The 25,547-nt window shown below is 40.7% G+C and overlaps 1 protein-coding gene across 1 annotated transcript in view; it reads left to right on the top strand.

Moving 5' to 3' along the window:
- Positions 1–5,816: 5,816 nt before the first annotated feature.
- Positions 5,817–25,547, top strand: part of TEKT3 (tektin 3) — a 34,646-nt gene continuing 14,915 nt past the window's right edge. The window contains exons 1-4 of the mRNA XM_019982548.2: positions 5,817–5,938; positions 14,234–14,841; positions 18,083–18,166; positions 23,326–23,396. Coding sequence (XP_019838107.2) covers positions 14,263–14,841; positions 18,083–18,166; positions 23,326–23,396 — 734 coding nt within the window. The 5' untranslated portion in view covers positions 5,817–5,938; positions 14,234–14,262. The remainder of the gene's footprint in view (positions 5,939–14,233; positions 14,842–18,082; positions 18,167–23,325; positions 23,397–25,547) is intronic.

The following is a 25,547-nucleotide window of genomic DNA, read 5'->3' as shown; positions in this document are numbered from 1 at the left end:
CTGCCAAAGGGGGATCATATCATCAATTTTATGGTGATCATATTTTATGATGAAGGTCATAGAGGATGTGTATGAAGCTGGCACAGAGGGAGTGCTTCCAAATGGTTCCTGTGACTAAGGAACCATTGAAGAATATTGTCCCTGTCCTCCCAGGGATATTGTCTGACGGGGAAGGCAATACGTGCAAACATACAACAATGAGATCACAGAGGATGGGAACATAATGAGTGAGGGACCTGCAGCGTCCACTGTTTTCTACTTGATCCTAAAGCAACGCAAAAATGTGACCCTGGGCATGTCACTTAGCCTCTAGGACACAGTTCCTCACTTGCTAAGCAAGGGAGCTAGAATGTGATATCTAAACTTGATGGAGTCAGTGTACCTTGGCTCTCTGGAAATATTCCCAACAAGGTGTGCCCTGCAATTTCATGTCATTGAAAACAGTCATTCAGTGAAAAAAGCTGATGGTAAAACACACCCCTATAGATAACCTAGTAACATAAGCAAAACATAACAGTGACAACTGCTATTACCTTTCTGTTGTTGTAGAAGATAAAATTCTCAGTGAATGCATCACACACTCAAGTTGCCAATAAACCCTCCATAAAGTGCTTTTCTGTAAATATTAGTGTTATATTCTGTTCATGAAGGCCACTGGGATCCCATACACAATGATAGATTAAGGAGCTCACAGTCCAGGGAAGTTCCAGTGGAGGGTTGGGACAGCTGGCTTTTCTGCATGCAGTGTGTCAAACCAGGCTGGACTACTGGACTAGGGATGTAGACACAGATTCTGACCATTAGACATGGACCTTGAGCCCATGGAGACTGGGATAGTTGTGACATCAGGGAGGAATTCTGCGTAGAGGCCATGTGCATAGATCATTTATCTAAGGATTTGACAAGGCAAGGAAGGGCAGTATAGGTCAATAACTCAGAGAAGCAGGAACGCCCAGGGGCTTAATTCAGTACCAGCCATGGTTGGGTTGTGTTGGAAGGTGGAAGGGAAGGTCCTGAGGGAGGAAGAGAAGTGAAAGATGCTGGAAATATTTCAGACATCTGAGTGGAGGGAGGCAGTGTGCTTCTGTGAAAAATCTTCTTTCTTATTGGATGAGGGCTTCCTTGTTGGCTCAGATGGTAAAGAATCTGCCTGCAATGCTGGAGACTCAGGTTTAATCCCTGGGGTGGGAAGATCCCCTGGAGGAGGGCAGGGCAACCCATTCCAGTATTCTTGCCTGTAGAATTCCGTGGATGGAGGAGTCTGGTGGGCTGCAGTCCATGGGATTGCAAAGAGTCGGATACGACTGAGTGACAAACACTTTCACTTTTCTCTAATGATGAGGGTGTGAGTGAGAGAAGAGTGAGGTATGGAGGGTGATGAACAGGCCTTCATAGAGATGGAGGCTAAGCTTTTCATTTACCACGCCTCTTGAGCAAACAGGGGTGAAATGGGAGTTTTAGGACAATAGTCCTTCATGAATTAGGGAAAACTGAGTCAACAGATTTCAAATAGCATCAGATCTTAGACCAAACAGGAATGGCACTGATGTCCAGTAGCAGCAAATCTAAAGCAACGCACAACCTCAGGGTTTGAGAGGAGGAACAGAGGAGTAGGCCAAGGGCAGGCCAGCCGCGGGGGTGGAGACAATGGTGGGGATCCAGGAGTGAAGATGGAGGGACCACATGTTGTTTGTGAAGTAGAGCTGGGAAGGGGCTGATAGCATCTTTTTTAAATTAAAAAATAATTTTTTTTTGGCCTTGCCATGTGGCAGGCAGGATCTCAGTTCCCCTAACTCCCAAGCTGTAGAAGGGTGGAATTTTAACCACTGGACCTCCAGGGATGTCTCTGACTGATAGCATCCTTGAGAAAGAGTAAAGGGCTGAGTGATGGGAAGCCCCAGAGAGACAGGCGAGGAGGCTGGGTGGTTATGGGGCTGAGGGGATGAAACATAGCAGATATGGAAGTCAGAGGTAGAGAGGGCCTCAAGCAGTGTGTTCCTTGAGCAAAGTTAAAAAACAGGCACAATCTGCTTTATTGCTTGTCCTCCATACCTTTGATGATCTCCTATTGCTAATCATCACACACATCCTTTCACTTAACCAAAAAAACAAAACAAAACACCTCCCGTGTGGCTGGACTAAGCCACACGCTGCAGACACAGGGATGAAAAGAAACAGATACATCCCTGAGTTTCTGGAGCTGCTGAGAAGAGTGAGATTGAATCACAGAATGCAGGTTGTTTAGGTTTATTCTCCTTATAAACAGAGAAAAATAAGCAGTTAGAAGGTGTCTATTGTAAAATAAAGCTAAAGAGTGAGATAACTAACCTCTTAATTCTGGCAAAGACTTGATAATCAAGAAACAATTTTTTGGAGGGACGGTTTCTAAGTTATTTTAGGAAATCATCCAGTTATTTCTGTGGAGATCAGAGTTGATCAATAATTAGGAAGTTTTAAATTTCAGTGACTCAAAGTATCATGCAAAAGACCAAATCTGCTATCATTTTTCATATTTATTTTAGAATCAGACATTGACTGATTTTGATATTCAATTAGCAATGATACCAGGCATTTTGTTGTGTGCAGGCACAAAGGTTGAGTATCATCTCGAATGAGTTTGCAGGCAGTTAAGTCTGTTTCACGACTGCTGCAGGCCTTTCGGCTGGTGGCAATGACTTCATCCACAGCCTGAGGCATCAGAAAGGCCCATCCAGAATTCTGAGGATTAATACAAAATGCAACACACTGTGCATGGGAAAAGCAATAGAAAGGGTGCTTGTGTCTCCAGTCATATCCTACTCTGTAATACCATGTAGCCTGCCAGGCTCCTCTGCAAAGGAGAAAAGGAAAGATATACCCATTTGAATGCAGAGTTCCAAAGAATAACAAGGAGAGATAAGAAAGCCTTCTTCAGTGATCAGTGCAAAGAAATAGAGGAAAACAATAGAATGAGAAAGACTAGAGATCTCTTCAAGAAAATTAGAGATACCAAGGAAACATTTTATGCAAAGATGGGCACAATAAAGAACAGAAATGGTATGGAGCTCATGGAAGCAGAAGATATTAAGAAGAGGTGGCAAGAATACACAGAAGAACTATACAAAAAAGATTTTCATGACCCAGATAATCACGATGGTGTGATCACTGACCTAGAGCCAGACATCCTGGAATGTAAAGTCCAGTGGACCTTAGGAAGCATTGCTATGAACAAAGCTAGTGGAGGTGATGGAATTCCAGATAAGCTATTTCAAATCCTGAAAGATGATGCTGTGAAAGTGCTGCACTCAATATACCAGCAAATTTGGAAAAGTCAGCAGTGGCCACAGGACTGGAAAAGGTCAGTTTTCATTCCAATCCTAAAGAAAGGCAATGTCGAAGAATGCTCAAACTACCACACAATTGCACTCATCTCACACAATAGTAAAGTAATGCTAAAAATTCTCCAAGCCAGGCTTTAATAGTACTTGAACCATGAACTTCCAGATGTTCAAGCTGGGTTTAGAAAAGGCAGAAGAACCAGACATCAAATTGCCAACCTCCTCTGGATTATTGAAAAAGCTAGAGAGTTCCAGAGAAGCATCTACTTCTGCTTTATTGACTATGCCAAAGCCTTTGACTGTGTGGATCACAATAAACTGTGGAAAATTCTTAAAGAGATGGGACTATCAGACCACCTGACCTGCCTTTTGAGAAATCTGTATGCAGGTCAGGAAACAAGTTAGAAGTGGACATGGAACAACAGACTGGTTCTCAATAGGGAAAGGAGTATGTCAAGGCTGTATATTGTCACCCTGGTTATTTAACTTATATGAGAGTACATCATGAGAAATGCCGGGCTGGATGAAACAAAGGCTGGAATCAAGATTGCCGGGAGAAATATCAATAACTTCAGATATGCAGATGACACCACCTTTATGGCAGAAAGTGAAGAAGAACTAAAGAGCTTCTTGATGAAAGAGGAGAGTGAAAAAGTAAGCTTAAAGCTCAACATTCAGAAAAGTAAGATCATGGCATCCAGTCCCCTCACTTCATGGCAAATAGATGGGAAAACAGTGGAAACAGTGACAGACTTTATTTTTTGGGCTCTAAAATCACTGCAGATAGTGACTGCAGCCATGAAATTAAAAGACGCTTACTCCTTGGAAGAAAAGTTATGACTAACCTAGACAGGATATTAAAAAGCAGAGACATTGCTTTGCCAACAAAGGTCCATATAGTCAAAGCTATGGTTTTTCCAGTATGTATGGATGTGAGAGTTGGACTGTAAAGAAAGCTGAGCTCCAAAGAAATGATGCTTTTGAACTGTGGTGTTGGAGAAGACTCTTCAGAGTCCCTTGGACTGCAAAGAGATCCAATCAGTCCATCCTAAAGGAAATAAGTACTGAATATTCATTGGAAGGACTGATGCTGAAGCTGAAACTCCAATACTTTGGGCACCTGATGTGAAGAACTGACTCATTTGAAAAGACCCTGATGCTGGGAAAGATTGAAGGCAGGAGGAGAAGGAGACAACAGAGGGATGGTTGGATGGCATCAACACCTCAAGGTACATGAGCTTGAGTAAACTCCGAGAGTTGGTGATGGACAGAGAGGCCTGGTGACTGAACTGACATGAACCGAGGCTCCTCTGTCCATGGGATTCTCCAGGCAAGATTACTGAAGTAGGTTGCCATTTCCTCCTTCAGAGGATCTTCCTGACCCAGGGATTGAACCTGAGTCTCCTGTGTGTCCTGCATTGGCAGGTGGATTCTTGATCACTGAGCCACCTGAGAAGCCCCAGTAAAAAGGGAGAAGTGAAAGTCATTTAGTCATGTCTGACTCTTTGCAACCCCATGGACTATACAGTCTATGGAATTCTCCAGGCCAGAATATTGGAGTGGGTAGCCTTTTCCTTCTCCAGGGGATCTTCCCAACCCAGGGATCGAACACAAGTCTCCTGCACTGCAGGCAGATTCTTTACCAGTTGAGCCACAAGGGAAGCCCAGTGAAAAGGGTAGCTCAGGGTAATTGTTTTTTATGCCAGATATAGAAAGAGTTGCTGGTAAGGAATATGGGAAGGAAAAGACCCTGATGCTGGGAAAGATTGAAGGCAGGAGAAGAGGGCAGCAGAGGATGAGATGGTTGGATGGCCTCACCGACTCAATGGACATGGGTTTGGGTGTACTCCGGGAGTTGGTGATGGACAGGGAGGCCTGGCGTTCTGCGGTTCGTGGGGTCGCAAAGAGTGGGACACAAATGAGCGACTGAACTGAACTGAACTGAACTGAATACGGGAAAATAGGATGACGCTGGCAGGGCGCTGGTAAGGATCTGGGAGCCTAGACTTGGTTTGTCCTTGCCTAAGTCAATGAACTTTACCAAGCGTGAGTAAGTAATGGAAGGTGCATGGATGAACCCTGATGTAGGCAAGACACGTGGCCCAGACCTATCCAAACAGCGAGGACTCCTATTTACAGAAGCTCCAAATCATTTCCTGAGAGTGAGGAAATGCGGAAAGCTCGCTGGATAATCCCTTCATGGAGCGAAGCAGGTGGAAATGTGGGCGCCTGTCAGCATTCCTAGCATGGACCACCAACATCTGGCGGGGAATCCCTCACCCCTTCACCCCTCCCGTCTCGAGGTCTCCAGGGAGCCGTGGTTACTACGCGTCAGAGCGTCCATGGCAACCATCACCAGCCCGCCGGGTTTCCCTCTTCCCTCCACCTCCCACCACCCGCCTCTCTCTCTCCACCGGCCAATCGGCTGCCTCGGCATGCCCTCAGCGGCGGCCGTTGAGTGGTCCGTGGGCGCTGACGTCACAGGCGGGATAGGCGGGGCCAGGGCGGGGCCGATCCTCGGAGCCTCAGCGGGTTGTAGGTGGTGGGGCTGCGACCCCTCCCACTGCGACCCCTCCCGCTCACCGCCCACTTCCCTGCCCCTGGTCCGGCACCCCTGACAGGTGAGTGGTCCCGTGGGCTCCTGACTGCCTCTGGGACGACCCCTACAGCGCCCCCGCCCCGATTCGCACTCCAACGTCTAGCCTCCGAATTCGGGGTGAAGTCTTGGAAACCCTGGAATTCTCACCTCCCCGTCCATCTTCACTTCTCTCCTCCCACCCTTCCAAATAAAAACTATACACACCCACAGGCACCCTTACCCACTCCCCCAAGCCTTCCTAATGCATATTTCTGATGCTTTTCAAGGATTGAGAAGTTATTTCTAAATGCAGAACCAGGAAGGGGGCGTCAGAATCCCAGGCCCTAAGTATAATATCTTACATCTGTTACCTGTGCGGTGCCCCAACCTTGGTCCTTGTTCTCCCGGATTCCTTACCCAGGTCTTCAGAATGCAGACAAGGCGGGGGCTGGACAAGCACTCACCTGGCCTGTCAAAGAGGTGCTGAAATTCAGATCATGGCAGTTGCTCACTGTCCATGGCCTTTTCTGTTTAGCTCTAGCTATGACGTGCTCACTTGTATTTTGACAGTTTACACCAAGTCCCTTTTTTCTCCCTGGATTCTTGTGTAGGTGTAGGTAAATAAACATTTTGCTGCTGCTGCTAAGTCGCTTCAGTCGTGTCCGACCCCAGAGACGGCAGCCCACCAGGATCCCAGGTCCCTGGGATTCTCCAGGGAAGAACACTGGAGTGGGTTGCCATTTCCTTCTCCAATGCATGAAAGTGAAAAGTGAAAGGGAAGCTGCTCAGTCCTTTAGAAATGGATAAAATTACTCATTTGGCTATTGTGAAAAAAGCAAGCAAATTGTTTGACTTATAGGCCAAGTGTTTTGATAAAATCTTTTTCTTTTTAAAAGAAAGTATTTCACAAAATAAAGTGTTCAAGCATGCATGTACGCCTTGTTTAAAAAAATAAAACAAAAAACCAAACAGCTGTTACAGACACGGAAGAGGCCGCTTATGTGTCCCTTGGGAATTTCATGTCCTTTTTCTCCTTCCCCACCTACCAGAATATAGTGTTTATTTATACTCTGCATATTTTTATACTTTTACTCCTTAGGTATTTATCCAGAAACCAATATATAGTGTCCTTTTGAACAGTTATATAATGATACCATTCTATGCATGCTCTAGGTCATTGCTTTTAACTGTTGTGTGATAACTCTGGCATGAATTTACTACAAATTACGCATGCATACTCCTATTGATGGACTTTCAGGCTCTTCCCTTTTAAAAACTACTAGAAGCATATTCTTGTACATTCTGATTGTATACAAACTTGGGTTTTTGTATTTATGTGTGTATATATAATATATATTGAATTTTGGTTTTTAGAGAATGCGCATTTTCCATTTTAATAGATACTGGCCCATATGTAGTTCTTCAATGTGTAGTGATTTATACTCTCACGAGCAATGAAGAGAGTTTCTTATCAAGCTTTTATTTTAGAAGAAAGAGTTATTAAACCTTTCCTGCATTCTTATTTAATATATGCATAGGGAGAAATTACTTAAACATTGAAATATGATATAATTTCTTCAAGTCTGGTACTTATTAATGTGTTAAGGGCAGTGTTTTATTTCTGTTTCAGCTTGAAATTGTAATTAAATACATATGGCCAAAGAAACAGGTTTTGTGTGATTCTTTCAAGCCTGTGCTGGGCACTGATCTGAGACAAGGTGTGAAACAATTCATGGAAACTTTCTGTCCTTGTCATGCCTTCTGTAGACTATAATTTATAGGTTTTTATACATTAAAATATTTATGATCTTAAAGCCTTGCCTAAATGTGCTAATGTTTTTCTCCAACTTGAGGCCACTTTTTGGGTTTTAAATAGAGCTTTCCCGGACTTACAATCTCTGTTGGATTAATTATATTTTAGCATGTTAATATTTATAGAAGACTATTATAGCATTTTTCCAGTATGTAAATAACTATTGACCCCACCTTCAGTGAATACAGTCAAATACTGTATTTGACTTTGTAACAGGTCTTATTTCTTAAAATGCCTTTTGGTCATGACTAAAAGCAAAAAAAAAAAAAAAAACAATTGCATGATTTAGGGGATGAATTTTTCCACAGCTATTTTCAGTCATCTTCCCAAAGAATTTGTTTAGTTTGCTTGCAAATATGAGATATTTATAGCATCAGTTAATGATCTTAGTATGTGCTGCTCATGGCCTCTTGGGAAGAGGCTGAGTTAGAACTTAGAAAATAATTTAAATATTGTGAAAGGCACATCACCCAAGTAAGTGATGGGCTTTTAAAAACTGATATTATTCCTTAAAACTTTGGTAGAATTTATCATTGGACCCATCTGGGCCTGAAGTTTTTTTTGAAGAAAAATTTTAAGTTACATATTCAATTTCTTTAATTCCTATATAGCTATTTAGGTTACCTTTTTCTTCCAGTTAATTTTGGTTGGTTGTGTTTTTAAAGAATTGTGTCTATTTCCTCTCTGTTGTCAAATTCCTTGGCATACGGTTGTTAGTAATAGCACCTTAGTAACTTTCTAATGTTTGCAAGGTCTTTAGTAGTATTCCCTCTTTCATTTCTGGTAGTACTTTGTCTTCTCCTTTTTAAAATCTGGATCAGTCTTGCAAGAGGTTTATCAATTTTACTGTTAAGATTTCATTGCTTTCCAAAAATTTGTTCATTTTCTATTTCATTGACTTTTATTACTTCTACTTTGGGTTTACTTTGCTTTCTTTTTTTTTTGCTAGCCATTACGATGAAAGTGTAGATCATTGATTTTAGCTCATTATTTTCTAGTATAAGCATTTAAAGCTAAAAGCCTCACTCAAAATACACTTAGCTGCATTTCATAAATTGGATATGGTCTGTTTTTTATTCTCATTCAGTTCAAAATATTTTCTAATTTCCTGTGTGATTTCTTCATTGACCCAAAGGGTATTTAGAAATGTGTTGTTTAGTTTCCTACTTTCTGAAGATTTTCCAAATACCTTTCTACTATTGATTTCTAGTTTAACTCTGATATGGTCAGAGAACATATCCTGTAGAGCTTTAATTTAATTACACTGTTGATACTTATTAGAAATTAAAATTGAGAAATTAAAAATACTAACTCTTTAAAAAATAATGACGAAAGCCTCTTAGTAGCATAAATAACACTTTCCATTGAAAAACCATGTTTTCTGAAACAAATTGAGAAGAGTGGTGTTGTTTTACATTTTTGGTAAAGTTTTAAAATTACTCTTATCCGGCTCTCATATCTATTTCTGTATTGTCTGTCGTGATAGCACATATAATGTCACTTCTGGAAACCTCTAGCGTACGTTTGTGAGAGAACAAGAATGAAAAAGGCAAATTGCATCTGGGTATTTTCTATAAAAATAATTTTGACCTTGTCACCCCAGAGGAGGTCTGAGGCAAGCCTATGGTTTCCTGGATCATGTTTTGAGAACTGCTGCTCTAAAGTTTACAGTATGCATTTTTGATTTATTGCAGTATATGTTTAAATAACATTATTCCATTTAATCATAAGACCTTACAGTAGTAGTTTTCCATTTCAGCTCTCCCATCATTTGTGCTATTATTATCATACAACTTTTGTTTTTTTATAATAAACTTCACAGTATATTTTTTATTATTTTTACTTTAAACAACCATCTTCTAAAGAAATTTAAGAGTTAGAAAAGGTTTTTTTTTTTTTTTTTTCTATTAGCACACATACTTAACATTTCTGACACTTCATTCCTTTGGGCAGATTCAAGTTTCCATCTGGTATAATCTCCTTTTGCCTGAAGAATTTCCTTTACCAAGTCTCTTACTGCAGTTCTGCTGCTGCTGAATTTTCTTGGCTTTTGCTCTTTTATTAAGAAAAACTTCTATTTTCAACTTCATCTTTGAAGAATACTTTCACTGGAATAGAATTCTAGGATTACAGTTTCTTCCAGTCCTTTAAAGAGGTTGTTTAATGGTCTTCTGGCTTGCAGAGCTTCTGAGAATTCTTCACTTATTTTTTTTCTTGCCTACCTAATGTGTTTTTTCCTCTGATTTAAAAGTTTTCTCCTTATTGTGGACTTTCAGAACTTTTATTAAGATGAGCCTTGAGGAGGTGATTGTAGTGGTGGTGTGTGTGCACACACACAGGCATGTACTTATTATCCTCTTGGAGTGTGTGGAGCTCCTTAGACCTAGGGGTTTATAGTTTTCACCAAATTTGGGAAATTCGCTGCCATTTTTTCTTTAGATATTTTGTCTCCTCTCCTCCCAATATGACATTCCGAGTACATGATGTTAGACCACTTGATATTATACCATAGTTTACTGAGCCCCCTTTCATTTTTTTTTCAGTTAATTAAAAAACTCGGTGATTTGGTTTGGTTAGATTTAAGCTCACTAATCTTTGCTTCTCTGGTGTCTATTGTGCAATTAATCCAATCCAGTGAAATTGTGAAAATATATATTGTATGTTTTATCCTTAAAGTTTCTTTTTAAAAAAATTTATTTGCTTTAATTGGAGGCTATTTACTTTACAATATTGTAGTGGTTTTTGTCATACATTGACATGAATCAGCCACAGGTGGACATGTGTTCCCCATCCTGAACCCCCCTCCCACCTCTCGCCCCATCCCATCCCTCTGGGTCATCCCCATCCCCAGCACCAGCCCCGAGCACCCTGTCTCATGCATTGAACCTGGACTGATGAATCTGTTTCACATTATCCTTAAAGTTTCATTTGGTCTTTTTTAAGTCTTCCATATCTCTATTACGTTCTCATCTTTCTTTAAATACTTGTACATAGTTTTCTATCTCCATCACATTTCCTCCATTTTTATGCCTGTTTCTGTTGACTGACTTTTATTTATGGGTCACATTTTTCTGCTTCTTGGCATGTCTGGATGGTTTTGATTGGGTGCTGGACGTTGTGATATTATATGTTTCAGCATCTTGGTGTTGTCAGGCACTTTGCTTGTGGGTTAGCTTCAGTTCTTTGAGGCCTGTATTCAAGCTTTGCTAGAGTCTTTAGTACCTTCATTCTAGAGTTATCAGTCCCATTCTAATGAGTGACCTCTCTGGGGTCTCCACCGAATGCTGTAGGTGATCACTAACAGGTTTCTACTCCAGCTGGTCTGGGTTCAAAATGTCTCTGTGCTTTCTCTGGCTCTAGGAATTGTTCAGCTAACAACACTGCCATCATTCTTTGCTAAGGTCTGTGGAATGTGTCTTGATGTCTGTACAGTCTATTACTCAGCAAAGACTCAAGTGGACCCTGCATAGATTTATGGAGCTCTGTTTCTGCATAAATAATTTTATTCCAGAACCCTGCATCACAACTTCCAGCTGTCTCAGACTTTCCAAATTCTGACCTCTTCCTAAACTCGCAAATTGAGGTCAGAGCGTCCAGGCTGTTTGGTTTTCATCTGTTTTCCCCGTGGTCTGGAAATTGCCTCCAGGTGATCAGAGGGCTCACCGTATTTGTTTCTCTTCTCTCAGGGCTTGGAGTCCTGTGCTGCCTGAAAACAGTTGCTGCGTATATTTTGTCTAGTTTTTTAGGTGGAAGAGGCTAAGTCTACTTTTTATTGCTCTATCCTGGTTGAAGGCAGAAATCTATTTTGAGTTAAGTATTTTATGGGCCATGAGATTCTTAATTTTCTTGGCCAATGTGGGGAAAAAAATTACCATGCTGTTGTCTTTTATTAGGCCTTCCTAAATGACTTATAGGGCTTCCCAGGTGGTGGAGTGGTAAAGAATCCACTTGTCAATGCGGGAGACACAAGAGTCATGGATTCGAGCCCTGGAGTCAGGAAGATCCCCTGGAATAGGAAACAGCAACCCACACCAGTATTCTTGCCTGGAAAATTCCATGGGCAGAGGAGCCTGTCAGGCCACAGTTCAGGGGGTCACAAAAAGTCAGACACGACTGAGCAATTGAGCAGAGTCATGACTGATAAGATGGCCTACTGGAGTTAGAATATGGAATATTGGAGTATGGAATAGAGAGAGAATATTGTCTCTCATGTGAAACTTACTGCCATATGTGAGGAGCTCTATATCTGGGAACTTTTTAAACAACTGAGTTTATACTGCAGATTCCAGGTTTTAAATTATATCCCATCTCTAATTGTAAAATATCACTGGATGCTTTTTCAAGCCATATTGATTTTCTTGATTCATAGGTCTTCTCTGGCTTGTGAACCTCAGCCTTTCACATATCACCCTTTGGAGTGGATGACTCATGGTCCAATATTTGACAAACATGGATTGAAATGCCTTAAGATTCAACATCAAAGGTGTTGATTAAATACATGTAGTAATTCTACACCTGGAATTCCATGGCTGAAGAACCAAGTGTGACATTAACTTTTCGATTCATTGTCAGTAATTAAAAAAAGCCGGTCAAGAGTGGTCTAGTCTTACTTGAAGCTTCTGGCTCAAAGGAAACTGACCAGTTTATTTCTATATGGGACTTGAGGAAGAGGTTGAAACTAAAAGTAGCCACGAGGACCCTAAGGTCTCAAGTTACTTTGAATTTGCTTTTTCAAAAAGCAGTGTGTTTCAAACAGAGATTCACAATGGAAAGTGGTTGTTAAGGCTTTTGTTTTTTCTGTTGTAACCTCAGCTTGGCCAGTATAAGGCATTTGGGGGCTGAGGGAGGGGAGAAGTAGGAAATAGTCAGGGAGCTAGTGTGGCGGGAGATACCACCTGTGGCGGCGGGTAGCTGTTTCATCACATGTGGTCTGAGTGGATTTTGATTTAGCTACAGTTTGACAAATAGATCATTTTGTGGTTTGGGTAGGAATGGTGTCAAAACAGCTATTTAAAGAATCGTTGAACTTGTTTTTGTTTTGTTTGTTTGTTTTTTTTTTTTTTTTTGAGCAGACTACAAAATCAGATCTGATATTATTTTTTATTTTCAGTAAATGAGTCCATAGACATTAACCCCCAAGTAGAATGACATTTAGATGCTGAAATGTATGTCATAGTCTATGGCATCCTTGGCTTTGTGGACTGACAGTGACCTCAAATTCCAGACAGTAGAATACTTTTCAGCTGGTGAAAAAGGGTGTGCTAAGTGGCTTCAGTTGTGTCCTACTCTTTGCGACCCTATGGACTGTGGCCCTCCAGGTTCCTCTGACCATGGGATCCTCCAGTCAAGAACACTGGAGTGGACTGCCATGCCCTCCTCTAGGGGATCTTTCCGACCTGAGGATCGAACCTGTGTCTCTTACATCTCCTGCATTGGCAGATGGGTTCTTTACCACTGGCACCACCTGGGAAGCTCCCCAAAAGGATGAAGTGCATCTATATGTTTTAATAAGGAGAGAGATCCAAAATACATTTATTTTAAAAAATGCATGTTATTGGAATATACATATAATGATTACGATAATTCAGTTTTTGTATTAAAAAGCCCTGTGCGTATGTATGTTAGGAGATGGATATAGATTTTAAAGTAGTATATGTGTTAGTATAAGAAAAGGAAAAATCTGGAAAGATGAAACTATTAATGAACTATTCACAATGTATACTTCTGAAGAGTAGTTTTTTGATGGGAAAGAATGGATAAACTTTGTTTATTCCTCTACACTAGTAGTTTTTAAAGTTAACATTTATTGAGCATTTACTTTGTGCCTGGAACTGTGCGAAGTATTCCAAACACTCAGCCTTGTCCTCCTCAATCCTCATAGCCCTGCAGGGGCTGAGTTACATGTCTATGTATATTGGAGGTGGCAAGTTGCCAGGAAAAGGGTATCAGGGTACTTCCTTGACCTGTGTTTCCATACTTGCCATCGCTTCTCTGATTGCATGTTTATTTAGGAAGCTCGATGCGGGCTGGGGCAGGGGAATACTAAGTAACCCCTTGCTGCTAATACTGCTCACAGGAATCCAAAGTAGTGATTGCTATTATTATTCCCAATTTAGAGATGAGGCACTGAGAGGTTAAATCATTTGCACAAGGTGTCACACCTAGTAAAGAGCTCAGCCAAGATTTGAACCCAATCTGTTAAAAAGCATGGTTCAGGCTCTTGATTTGAATCTGTTACAAGACAATGTTACTCTCATAATTAAAAAAAAATATTTCAAAAACTCAAATGGCCAATCTACAAAAATGTGATTTGAATACAGTCTAGAGATACAGAGATTAAAAAAAATTGGGGTATGTTATCACTAGTAAAGGTGGACATTGAATTAAAACAAATATCTAATACTTTATCACTGCTAATTATAGTAAGCCAGATGTGACCTTTTATGTGTAAGTTTTTGCCTAAGTTAGTTTATGTAACTATCTATTTTTGCTCCCCACCCCCACCCCCCGACCTCTTTTAAACAGGAGAAATTTACAAATAGTGTTTGAGCATCATGGAGCTTCTAGGTTCTACCTTAACAGCAACTTATGCCCACCCTAGACCAACACCAACCAACTTCCTACCAGCCATCAGTACCATGGCTTCAACCTACAGGGATCGCTTTCCTCACTACAATTTGACCCATAGCCTGAGCCTGCCTTGGAGACCAAGCACATACTACAAAGCAGCCTCCAACTGGCCAACCTTGGACCCGTACTGCACCAGATCTCAGAGGGTGTCCGAGAGCACCATGCTACCTTTTGTCTCCAACAGAACCACCCTCTTCACCAGGTATACACCTGACGATTGGTACAGGTCCAACCTAACCAACTTTCAAGAGTCCAACACTTCCCGACACAATTCAGAGAGACTAAGGGTGGACACATCTCGCCTGATTCAAGACAAATACCAACAAACAAGAAAAACCCAGGCAGACTCCACCCAAAATTTGGGAGAACGAGTCAACGACATAGGGTTTTGGAAATCTGAAATCATTCATGAGTTGGATGCAATGATTGGAGAGACAAATGAACTAACTGACATTAAGAAAAGATTGGAGAGGGCTTTGATGGAGACAGAAGCCCCTCTTCAGGTAAATATAAGACTTTATTAAAAGGATTATAACCCAGTCATTGAATTGTCAAGATCATTTATCTATTGCAGTATATTCCACTTAACCTGTAGGTGCCAAGCCCCTATCAATATATCTGTAACAGGTTTCATTGATGATAAAACCACTGCTATTTTTCACACATTTTTCAGAACAGCATTTAAGTAGAAAGAATTTGGGGATTCTCTGGTGGTCCAGTGGTTAGGACTCTGTGTTTTCACTGCTGAGGTCACTGGTAAAACCCATGATTAGAGAACAAAGATCTCCTGCAGGCCCAGTGGCACAGCCAAAAAAAAAAAAAAGAAGAGAAAATTCTGCATACAGGCTAATTAAAACAACATTCTTCAGTTCAGTCACTTAGTTGTATCCGACTCTTTGTGACTGCATGGACTGCAGCATGCTAGGCTTCCCTGTCCACCACCAACTCCCGGAGCTTACTCAATTACATGTCCACTGAGTCGGTGATGTCATCCAACCATCGTATCCTCTGTTGTCCCCTTCTCCTCCCCGCTTCAATCTTTCCCAGCATCAGGGTCTTTTCCAATGAGTCAGTTCTTCGCAACAGGTGGCCAAAGTATTGGAGTTTCAACTTCAGCATCAGTCCTTCCAATGAATATTCAGGACTGATTTCCTTTAGGATTGACTGGTTTGATCTCCTCGCCATCCAAGGGACTCTCAAGAGTCTTCTCCAACACCACAGTTCCAAAGCATCAATTCTTCAGTGCTCAGCTTACTCTATGGTCCAACTCTCACATCCATACATTACTGTATCTCACATCCATCCATACATACATGTAGTCCAGCTCTCCCACCATATGTGGTGGAGAGATCTGACAGAATGTGGTCCACTGGAGAAGGGAATGGCAAATCACTTTAGTATTCTTGCCATGAGAACCCCATAAACAGTATGAAAAAGCAACATTCTTAGGACACACAGTATTTTATGGTGAAAATGCCATTTTCCCATCTCTTAAATAGGCTGCTTGGTCATTGCTGTCCATTGTATAACATAAACATTGTTTGAAAGGAAAAAGATAAGCTGTTCTTTTAGTCTATGTCATGAAACACATGTCATGAAACACACATGCCTTCGGTGTGCATGTGGTGATTCCACTTTGGGGCACAGTGAAATGATCAAATGAGACCTTCTTAGGAGATGGAATGAGTTTGATTAAATAGAGAAATGGGATGGAGGTTGAGCCAGTTGTGGTCTTGGAGGCAGCCTTTCATCTGGTTACTGGCCTCTGATTAGGCTTCTGAGTGGAGATCCAGTTACCACTAACCCTCTGAGTGTATGTTGCTCCCTACCCCGCCCGCCCCCCGCCCCCTTACCCCAACCCCATTCTATCCACTACCATTGAAAGAAAACATTCTGTCTTTGAAGATGTGCAAATGATAAATTATTTGAGAAGTTGTATGTATGTGGATGGACAAGGCTAACACCATTTTACTCCATGTTTGTATAACTCATTTTCCAAGTGATAAGCATTTCCAGTAGGTCTTATTTTATGGCATCTGTAGTAGAAGAGATTAGAGTATTGAGGAGCTAGAAGTCTAGTGGGTTGGAGGGTTTGCTGGAGACCCCTCCCCCACACTGTAACTTCTCACTGTGCCTCCTCCCCACTGAACACAAGTGCACACAAATACACAGAACCACAGAAACGCTGAGAAAGGTCTATAGCACGCTAACGAGATTGTTTTAAATGAACTTATCATGAATTGTTTTTGGGGATCAGAAGTCCTTCTGTACTTTCTCTGAGCTCTGGATCATTTTGAGAATTTCTGGTCTGTTTTACATCCCTCGCCACTCCCACTTTAATGAACCCTTAAAATGATAGCCACTTACTTAATTCCAGAGAAGATTAAATTTCTTCCCTTACCATTCCTTTCAGTAATGACTGATTTCCATAAGATGGGTATAATTTAAATTTCTTTTCTGCAGTTTTTTTGGTCCAGATATCTTGTGTGTTTAAACATTTACAATTAGCACAGTAGCAGAAGACCCTAATTAAAATGAGAATTAGTCACGTGACAGATACATCTCAAAAGATGATATACTGATGGTCCACTGTATGTAAGAAAAAATATTAAAACTCAATGATAAACATCCAAGCTGAAACAAATGCAAGCTAAGGCATGAAGTAAACCTCTTTGGCTCATTCAAATTTGCAAAAATGAAAACTGATAATGTATAGGGTCAGCAAAAATGTAGAAGACAGATACTCCATATATTGTTAGTAGACTATGGATGAGTATAAACTTGCTGGAAAGCAATTTTGTGTAATACATATTAAAATCAGAGTTTCCTTCAACCCATTAATTCATCTTCTAGTAAGTGTACATTGTACTATTAAAAAATTAGAGATTCACTCCAAGATTTTGTTCAATGATATTATATCCAGATTATGGTATACATACTATTATGTTTTATGCTTTAAAAAATTTTAACATTATACAGTCATCCCATGACATGAAATACTCTTTGAAAAACAGTATTTTAACACATAAAGTTCTTTCATACATAATTTAGTTGTTGGCTACCTAAGCTGTTTTCTATTGGAGTCATTAACATACTTTGTCTCAAAGACAATATTTCAGGTCTACTATTTAATATCGATCCTAAAATGTAAAATTATGAGGGCATTATAACTTCTGTTTTGTTAAAAACAAACACAGTGGTGATAAGAGTATGAATAAAATTTTCAACTTCTTTTTTTCTAATGATTAAAGTGTATTTTTTTATAATTAGGAAAGCAATAAATGGTACTTAACAATCACCTGGATTTTTGGCTACACAAATGTTTTGGTGTCTTTAAATAATCACTTGTTTATTCCTCTCACTTCTCAGTAGAAAATATTTAGAAATAATATCTTGAAGACTATGATCTGGGTTATTGAACTATTCTCTAGAAGGAATTAATGCCAAATAATTTTCTCAGATGATCTGTGAGGATTAAGTAGGACACCATCTGCTTCATTTTGTCAACTTCCCAAATAAGTAATTTTTCAAACAAGTAATTTTTCAAATTCTTTACCTTTTCACCAGCAGTAAGGATTCATTTAGTTGTCACAGTGAGTTTCTTGTTTGGTTTCCACCAAAATGGCTTGAAAAGTTGGTATTGGGAGTATTTATTGACTTGTCTTAGAAACAGGTTATTAGAAGCGCTGGTCACTGATTTCAGTCAGTTTGTATTCGTTTTTCCCATTATTTCTGTGTCTGTAGGTAGCCCGAGAATGTCTATTTCATCGAGAGAAGAGAATGGGAATTGATCTAGTTCATGATGAAGTGGAAAAAGAGCTGCTGACGGTAAATATGGGGCAAATCCTTCAATAATAAGAAACTTACTTGCAAATGTGCATTTACCATTTACTGTATAGAAACAAAAATGATGTTACATAAAGACACTTATAAGTATGGAGTTGTAGTATCAGATATTTATAGCATTTAGAAAAAAATACATTTAATTTTTTTATTGAAATGTAGTTGATTTACAACAGGCTTCCCTGATAACTCAGTTGGTAAAGAATCCACTTGTAATGCAGAGGACCCTGGTTAGATTCCTGGGTTGGGAAGATCCGCTGGAGAAAGGATAGGCTACCCATTCCAGAACTCTTGTGCTTCCCTTGTGGCTTAGCTGGTAAAGAATGTGCCTGCAATGTGAGAGACCTGGGTTCAGTCTCTGGGTTGGGAAGATGCCCTGGAGGAGGGGAAGGCTACCCACTCCAGTACTTCTGGCCTGGAGAATTCCATGTACTATATATATAGTCCATGGGGTCACAAAGAGTCGGACACGACTGAGCAACTTTCACTTCGTTAGCTTCTGGTGTACAGCAGAGTGATTCATATATGAGTGTGTGTGTGTATAAAATATACACATGTATATATTCATTTTCATATTCTTTTCTATTATGGTTTTTTACAAGATATTGAATATAGTTCCCTGTGCTATGAGTGTTATTTTTTTTATAAAGGTATATTTGGGGGAGGTTATAAAAATAATAGATATTTCCTGAGGGAATTTGAAAAATGCAATAAATATAAAAATAGATAAAGAAGATAAAAAAAGAAAAGATAAAAATCACTCAAAGTTCAGTTAGGAATGACTATTCATTTTAGAGTGTTTTGGTCTTTTTCTTAATCACGCTTAGATAGATGTCACCCAGTCTGAAGACACACAAACGTATCTTCAAGATTAGAATTATACTATATCTATGAATTTGAACAGTGCTTTTTTTGGTGGGATACACGCTCAATGGTGTTTATTCTTAAATGTAGATTTGGAAAGGCAGTGCTACTTTTTAAGACAATGTTTTAGAGCATTTTTAGGTTCACAGACAAATAGAGAGAAAGGTACAGAGATTTCCAAGTGGCCCTTGCCCTCGTACAGGCACAGTATTAATAACTGTATGTATTTCTGATTATTTCTTTAGAATACATTTTTGAAAATCCAATTGATTTGTCAAAGGGGACATGCAGCAAAATTGCCATCCAGAAGCTTATAGTTATATCTGATGTATGGTGCTGGTCCTCCCATTAGGCTCTCTTCCACCTTCCACCAACTAAAGATGATTTTGTTCTCCATTCTCTGACCTTACCTCCTAGGCTCTCTCTCACAAGGTCTCTGCCATTCCTTAAAGGTTTCAGCTCTTATGTACCTGGTACTCTTCCCGTTTCTGTTTTTCAGTTTGCATACTCTATTAAGCATTCATTCTGCATCCCCAAGTGCCAAACATATGTCTGTTGGTAACTCATTTTTTCGTTCATGTTCATGAAGCCTGAAAGTGAACTGTTCTTGGACCATGATGCCTTCTGCCTTCCCTTCCTATTGAGGGGCCTGTTACTGGTTCTATGACTCTGTCCAAGGAGGATTCTGCTCCGAGACAGTATTGAATAGAACCTTGATGCCAGCATGGAGAGAATGTCTGGCTGGGTTCTCACCACCAGTAGCAAGACATGCCTTCCCTATCTGGGATTTCCGCCTCTAAATAGGTTGGGGGACTACAGCCCCCTCACAACTAACCGGGTGATGGGTCAACTTCAAGTGATGGAGGAGCAAATACTGAGAATGCAGATCTCTAAGGAAACACCTTCTGCATCCCAAACTCAAGGATACGTGAGAATTTGAGAGTATTATCATTACAAAACACTGTATATAGAAACCCTGGTGGTCCAGTGGTTAAGACTCCACACTTCCACTGCAGGGGGCATGGGTTTGATTCCTGATTGGGAAACTAAGATTCCACAAAACAAAACCCCCAACAACAACAACAAAAACCACAACAAAAACAACCCCACAAAGAAATGGAGTGTCCACTCCTATAGGTGATATTTGCCGTCATCCAGATTCCAGATACAATCGGACTTACAATTTGATTTTTAAAGTTTGATTTTAGTAACTGTCTGTTAAGAGCATGTTATGACCCACTTTCCCCAAACTTAAAAAGGCTCAGTTAACGTGGATACATAGAATGACAGTCCGCTAGAAGCAGGGTCTGGGTTTAACAGTGAGGTCCCAGAAATGACTGTATGTCCACAGTTCAGGCTGTAGCCGAGTCAGCACACAGCCACACGTGTGGTCAGCATTCAGGGTTCTTGTGACCTGGCCGATGTCCCTCAGCTGAGAATAGGGCGGAGCCCACATTGTGCATGAGGATCAAGTTGTAAGTCACGCACTGTGACCTATGTCATGTTGTAAGGTCCACGTCTTATTGAGAACTTTTCACCTGTGAGGCATGTAATTATCTACCCTGCAGCCTAGAGAGGTAAGTGTTATCTCCCTTAGTTTATAACTTGCCTTTGGTCCCAGCATCTGCAAAGCCAGCCTTGGAGCTGGGCTAACTGATGCCAAAGTGTCTTTAACCACTATCCCACCCAAGACCCAGGAGTGTGAGGCAACAAGGCAGGGTTTTGCTTGAGGTGAGGGGAAGCCAAAGGCTGTGAAGTCTCTGTTCTATCCCCCAACCCCTCTCCCCATCCCGAGACTATATAGCTCCCAAGAGGATAACTGTAACGAGATGCCTCGCAAAGGTTTCACCTGCTCTAAGAGTAGGATTCATTCGAGATTCTTCAAATGCCTGGATGTGTCTTCTTGTTCTCTTTCCATCTTAAGGCACAACATATTCATTCTGATCACTGAGACTGAGAAATGCAGAGCAGTCACCGTGACCCTTTTATTCATGAGGTTTATTGTTCTTCCCCAAGTTCAGGATCCAGAGGGAGTGGGCCCACTTGCCAGGCTCCTAGTATGCTGTTCTTGGGTTTCCTGCCATGATCTCTGTTTGCTTCCCTGGGTGTCGGGCGGTAGCTATTGATCTGATTACATTTGGGCTTTTCTCATTTCTGCCCTCTGTCTGTGTCCACCATCTTCTGTACATGTTCTTTTCATGGGTGGTTGAGGGGATATGGCATTTGACCTGCATTTGCTTCCACTGGGAGCATTGCTGGAGGCCCATGTATGAGTATGGATTAGTAGGTGTTAGCATTGGGGAACAGGTTCCAAAAGTCTTTGGTTTCAGGCATTCCCTATCCCCACGAAGCCTTCTACCTCCAACCATGATGTTCATCATATGACATTATTTAAATTCAGATGTAAAAAATACTGCTGAAGGATCTCATAGCAAGTGTCTCATTAAATGTAGTTTTTTTCCACTTGAAGTTCCAGGAATTCCCTCTGTGTGCATTGTATACACATAGCATAAAAGCTCGCTGAGATTTTGGGTTTCAAGTGGTGTTTTCTCAGCAGTATTCCATGGATCCTTGGTCAACACCTCTGTGAACTAGCTATACACACACACACCAGGTCAGAGAGAAAGATGAAGACTGCATAGTACTAAAAATCAAAGACACGCACAACCTCCGATGAGAACACGTGAGACATCCTTGCTGCCTGTAAGAGTCGGGGAACTTGGTCACATGTTGTGGGAATTTAGCTTTTCATTTACTCCAATCATTCAGAGGATCAGAGGATCAGGCAAGAGGCTTATCACTGAAATAAGCTCTAGGCATAATATTTTTATGTTCACCAATTAAGCAGTGAAAGAATAAGAAGATTATATGGTTGAGTAATAATTAACATTGAAGAGAAAAGGACTTTCAAATCAAATTAATGAAAGCAGAAACCCAAAGGGGGAACTTTTAAGAGTTTAACACCAAAGAAATCATAAATGTCTGTATCAAAAACACTACACACAAAATACAAAGGCAAGGACCAAACTGGTAAAAAAATATTTTATGACACATATGTTATACTTGTGACATATAATGGGAAAAGATTGAATTATAAACATAAGAATATTTATAAATAAGAAAAACAGCAGAAAAGGTATACAAGCACATGAACAGGTGGTTCACAAAAGAAGAAAGTCAAATCATGAACAAATACATAGTCATAATATTAAAATGCAAATCTGGACAAGTGTGCTTTTATGTGGGGGGCTTGTCACGTCGGCAAAGATTGAGAGCAATCATAGTGTCCGCTGGGTGTGAGAGGTGAGGAAATTCACCTTCATTTATTGCTAGATTAAGAACTGGGGCTAACTTTTCTGAAGGGCAACTTGGCTGCACTTGTCAAAACCTTGAAAAAAGGCATCCCCATTAGTGGTGTCTACGTGTTTTTGAGGTTGTTTATCACAGTATTGTTTTATGTCACCGGAGAGTGTTCAGGAGTTCATTGTTCAATAGGATGGTGCGATCGTTTTTCACTTGAAAAAGTGGTAACAGTGCTTATGTGCACTTCTTAAATGTCTTCTTGGTGCTATTTAGGGTTCTGATATGTGAATATGAAATTCAAAGGGAAGTAAATATTGAAACAATCTCTGCTACAATGTATGTCAACAGTGTATACATACATTCTAGCAGCATCAAAGTACCACGTGTGTGGCCAAGCAGATGTGAGGATAGTGCAGCTTTTTATACCAGTATAGGAGCTGGGCTGAGGGCAGAGGCTGGGCGAGGGAGGGCTGGCCTCCCAGGGTGGAGGTTGGGCTCTGTCTGGAACATACAGCTGGGTTATTTGAAAGCCACATGCACTTTCAGAGAGAACTGCCTTTTAGGCTCTCCTTTTCCCTCCCAGATTTGCTTTTCTTGGAAGAGTACTTAGTACAGAAGAAGCCATGCATTCAATTCAACCTTGTGCATCACCAGAATTTGATTCATTGATCCATTGATTTAATTAAAGACCAGCAATAAAAGATAAAGAAAACTCCTAAAATTTTACCCCTGTCCCAACTTGTTCCATAATATAATTTCCCTATAACCCTGTAAAGGATGAATTTCAGTCTACTATTGAGACAGCAATGTCGTAGGGGCATATAGGTAGATAAGGGGGTATCAAATTATTTTCTTATTTTATGTCACAATTCTCCCAGTAACAAGGTTTTCCTCATTGATGTTTTGTTACATTGTTGACTTTGAACGTTATGTTCAATAATCAAAACATTAATGTTCCTTTTCTTTCAATTGAGTAGGAAGTTGATATTATTCTGTGTTGTCAAGAAAGGATGAAGCTGTATTTGGACAAGGCCATTGCCCAACTGGCGTAAGAACTTTAACTTCTCTATACAATTAAAAATATCTATCATGAAGCTATACTTCCCTGCCTCCCAATCAGATTTCTCTTAACTTCTTATGTAAGGATTTCTTATACATGGACACACATCCATATGCACATATGTGTTTTTATTTAGAGGTTAAGATGAATACTTGGGATATTTACTTTACATTTTTATTTTAAGAAATATTTTTTCACAATGGTTTAGAAAGGATTTTTTTCCTAAATTGAGGTATGACCAAGGTTTCTTTTAACTCAAAAGACTTTATTTTTTGATAAGAGATTGACTTGTACATGCTCAGATCAACAGCTGGAAAAGTGATGACTTTTTTATATTTACCCCTGGAAAAGGCACTGGCTACCCACTTGAGTATTCTTGCCTGGAGAATTCCGTGGACGGAGGAGCCTGGCAGGCTGTAGTCCATGGGGTTGCACAGAGTCAGACACGACTGAGAACTACTTTCACTTTCACTTTTATATGTACTCTGCTCCTCCTTAAAAACTCAGCTTTCGCTGGTTTCCTGCAACCCTGGTACATGGTCCTTGGTGCTGTGATGACATCTTTGCATTCACTACATCCATGGCATTGCAATCATTCATCCATCCTCCTCTCTAAGCAAATACAAATTATTCTTCTCTTGGCAATAGTAGATAGTTCAGTTCAGTTCAGTCGCTCAGTCGGGTCCAACTCTTTGCAACCGCATGGACTGTAGCCCACCAGGCTCCTCTGTCTGACTCTATAGTAGATAGTAGGTACTTAAAATTTATAGTGGAGTTTGAGGGCAAAGAAGAATAGTCAAAGGAGGGTTCGAAGCCTTGATAACAACTATCAGCATAGAAAAAGTACTGGCTGAAAGGACTAGAAAGATCAACATGCATTTGGTGATGACCATGGAAAGAAGTAGTGTGGAATATGTCACACAAAGGGAACGATCATTCTGCCTGTACTGATGTTGTCAGCAGTAATGTGTGATGCAGCCAAGGGAACAGGTGCTCTGAAAGTGGTGGTTTTTCTCAGTCTGCTGACCTTCAGGATGGATGCTGTGAAGGTCAGTCAGGTTCAGGTGGCTAAGGTGTCTCTCAAGCTGTGATTGAAAGGGCTTTTTAAATTCAGAAATAGCTAAGGACTGGTTATGGATGGCTGACTTCCCATGGCTTGGTTAAGTAAGTGGACAGTTCACTTAAGCTATAAATGCAAGATACAGCAGCTGTGATATTAATTTCTGGTTTCTGCTCCTTGGAAATTGCAAAATCAGTTGAGTGTGGTTCCAATGATTGTTCTGTTTTCTTCTGGTCCAGTTCCTAATCTTCATTTTTTTTCATAATCTAAAATCTGCCACCCATCTTCCATATCCTCTGCTCTTTAATACACAGTGGCCAAAATGCCCACCTAATTTCCTGGGATGGTTTCTCCATCCAGGAGATGGGGGCTGGAATCCCTAACATGGTTACTGGACTTGGTCTAGTAGAGGCAATGGGAGAGGGGTTTCAACTCTACTTGTCTTGGGAGGAATAATGAATGAAGAAACGAGACCAGCAAGGATCTCAGCTGAGAATGGAGTCTCATTAGGAACCAACATGGCAGCATAGATCTCTCCTGTCTTGGGTGCTAGGGTGGTGGATGGAGGGAAGACCTTCCTAAGGAGGTTCTGAAGTCAGGTCAGAGGAGGTCAAGGGTGTCAGCCCGAGAGAGGAAGCCAGGGGAGCATCTTGGTCCCAGACGACAGATGAGGAAGGTCTTCGAGTCCCAGAGATTCAACCCAGTACCTGAGGCGAGAGACTGGACTCGGGAAGCAGCAGGAAGGCAGCTCCCTCTTCTCTCATCCTGTGAACACGGATGCACTGACTTAGAACTCACAAAATACAGATGACCTGCATGCCGCTATCATTTCTACTTTACAAACCACAAAATTTAGAGCTCTGACAGGTCTGGTGAAGTACCCAAAGCCACAGGCCAAGTTAGAAATCAGCTGGTTGAGTCCCATGCAGGTTTTCCTGGGTGGCTTTTCTGTGCTGAGACCAGAATTCAGAAATGACTAAGATTATCCAGTTCTTTGCGTCTTTCAGGTGCTCTCTGTATGTGATTTATGCGATTGCCTCCTCAATTTTTACTCTAGCCCAGAACTTTCTCCCCAGTTC

The sequence above is a fragment of the Bos indicus genome, chromosome 19, assembly GCF_029378745.1.
Source record: "Bos indicus isolate NIAB-ARS_2022 breed Sahiwal x Tharparkar chromosome 19, NIAB-ARS_B.indTharparkar_mat_pri_1.0, whole genome shotgun sequence".
Classification (NCBI taxonomy): Eukaryota; Metazoa; Chordata; class Mammalia; order Artiodactyla; family Bovidae; genus Bos; species Bos indicus.
Note: the sequence above shows the minus strand (reverse complement) of the source record. Positions and strands in the feature narration are given on the sequence as shown.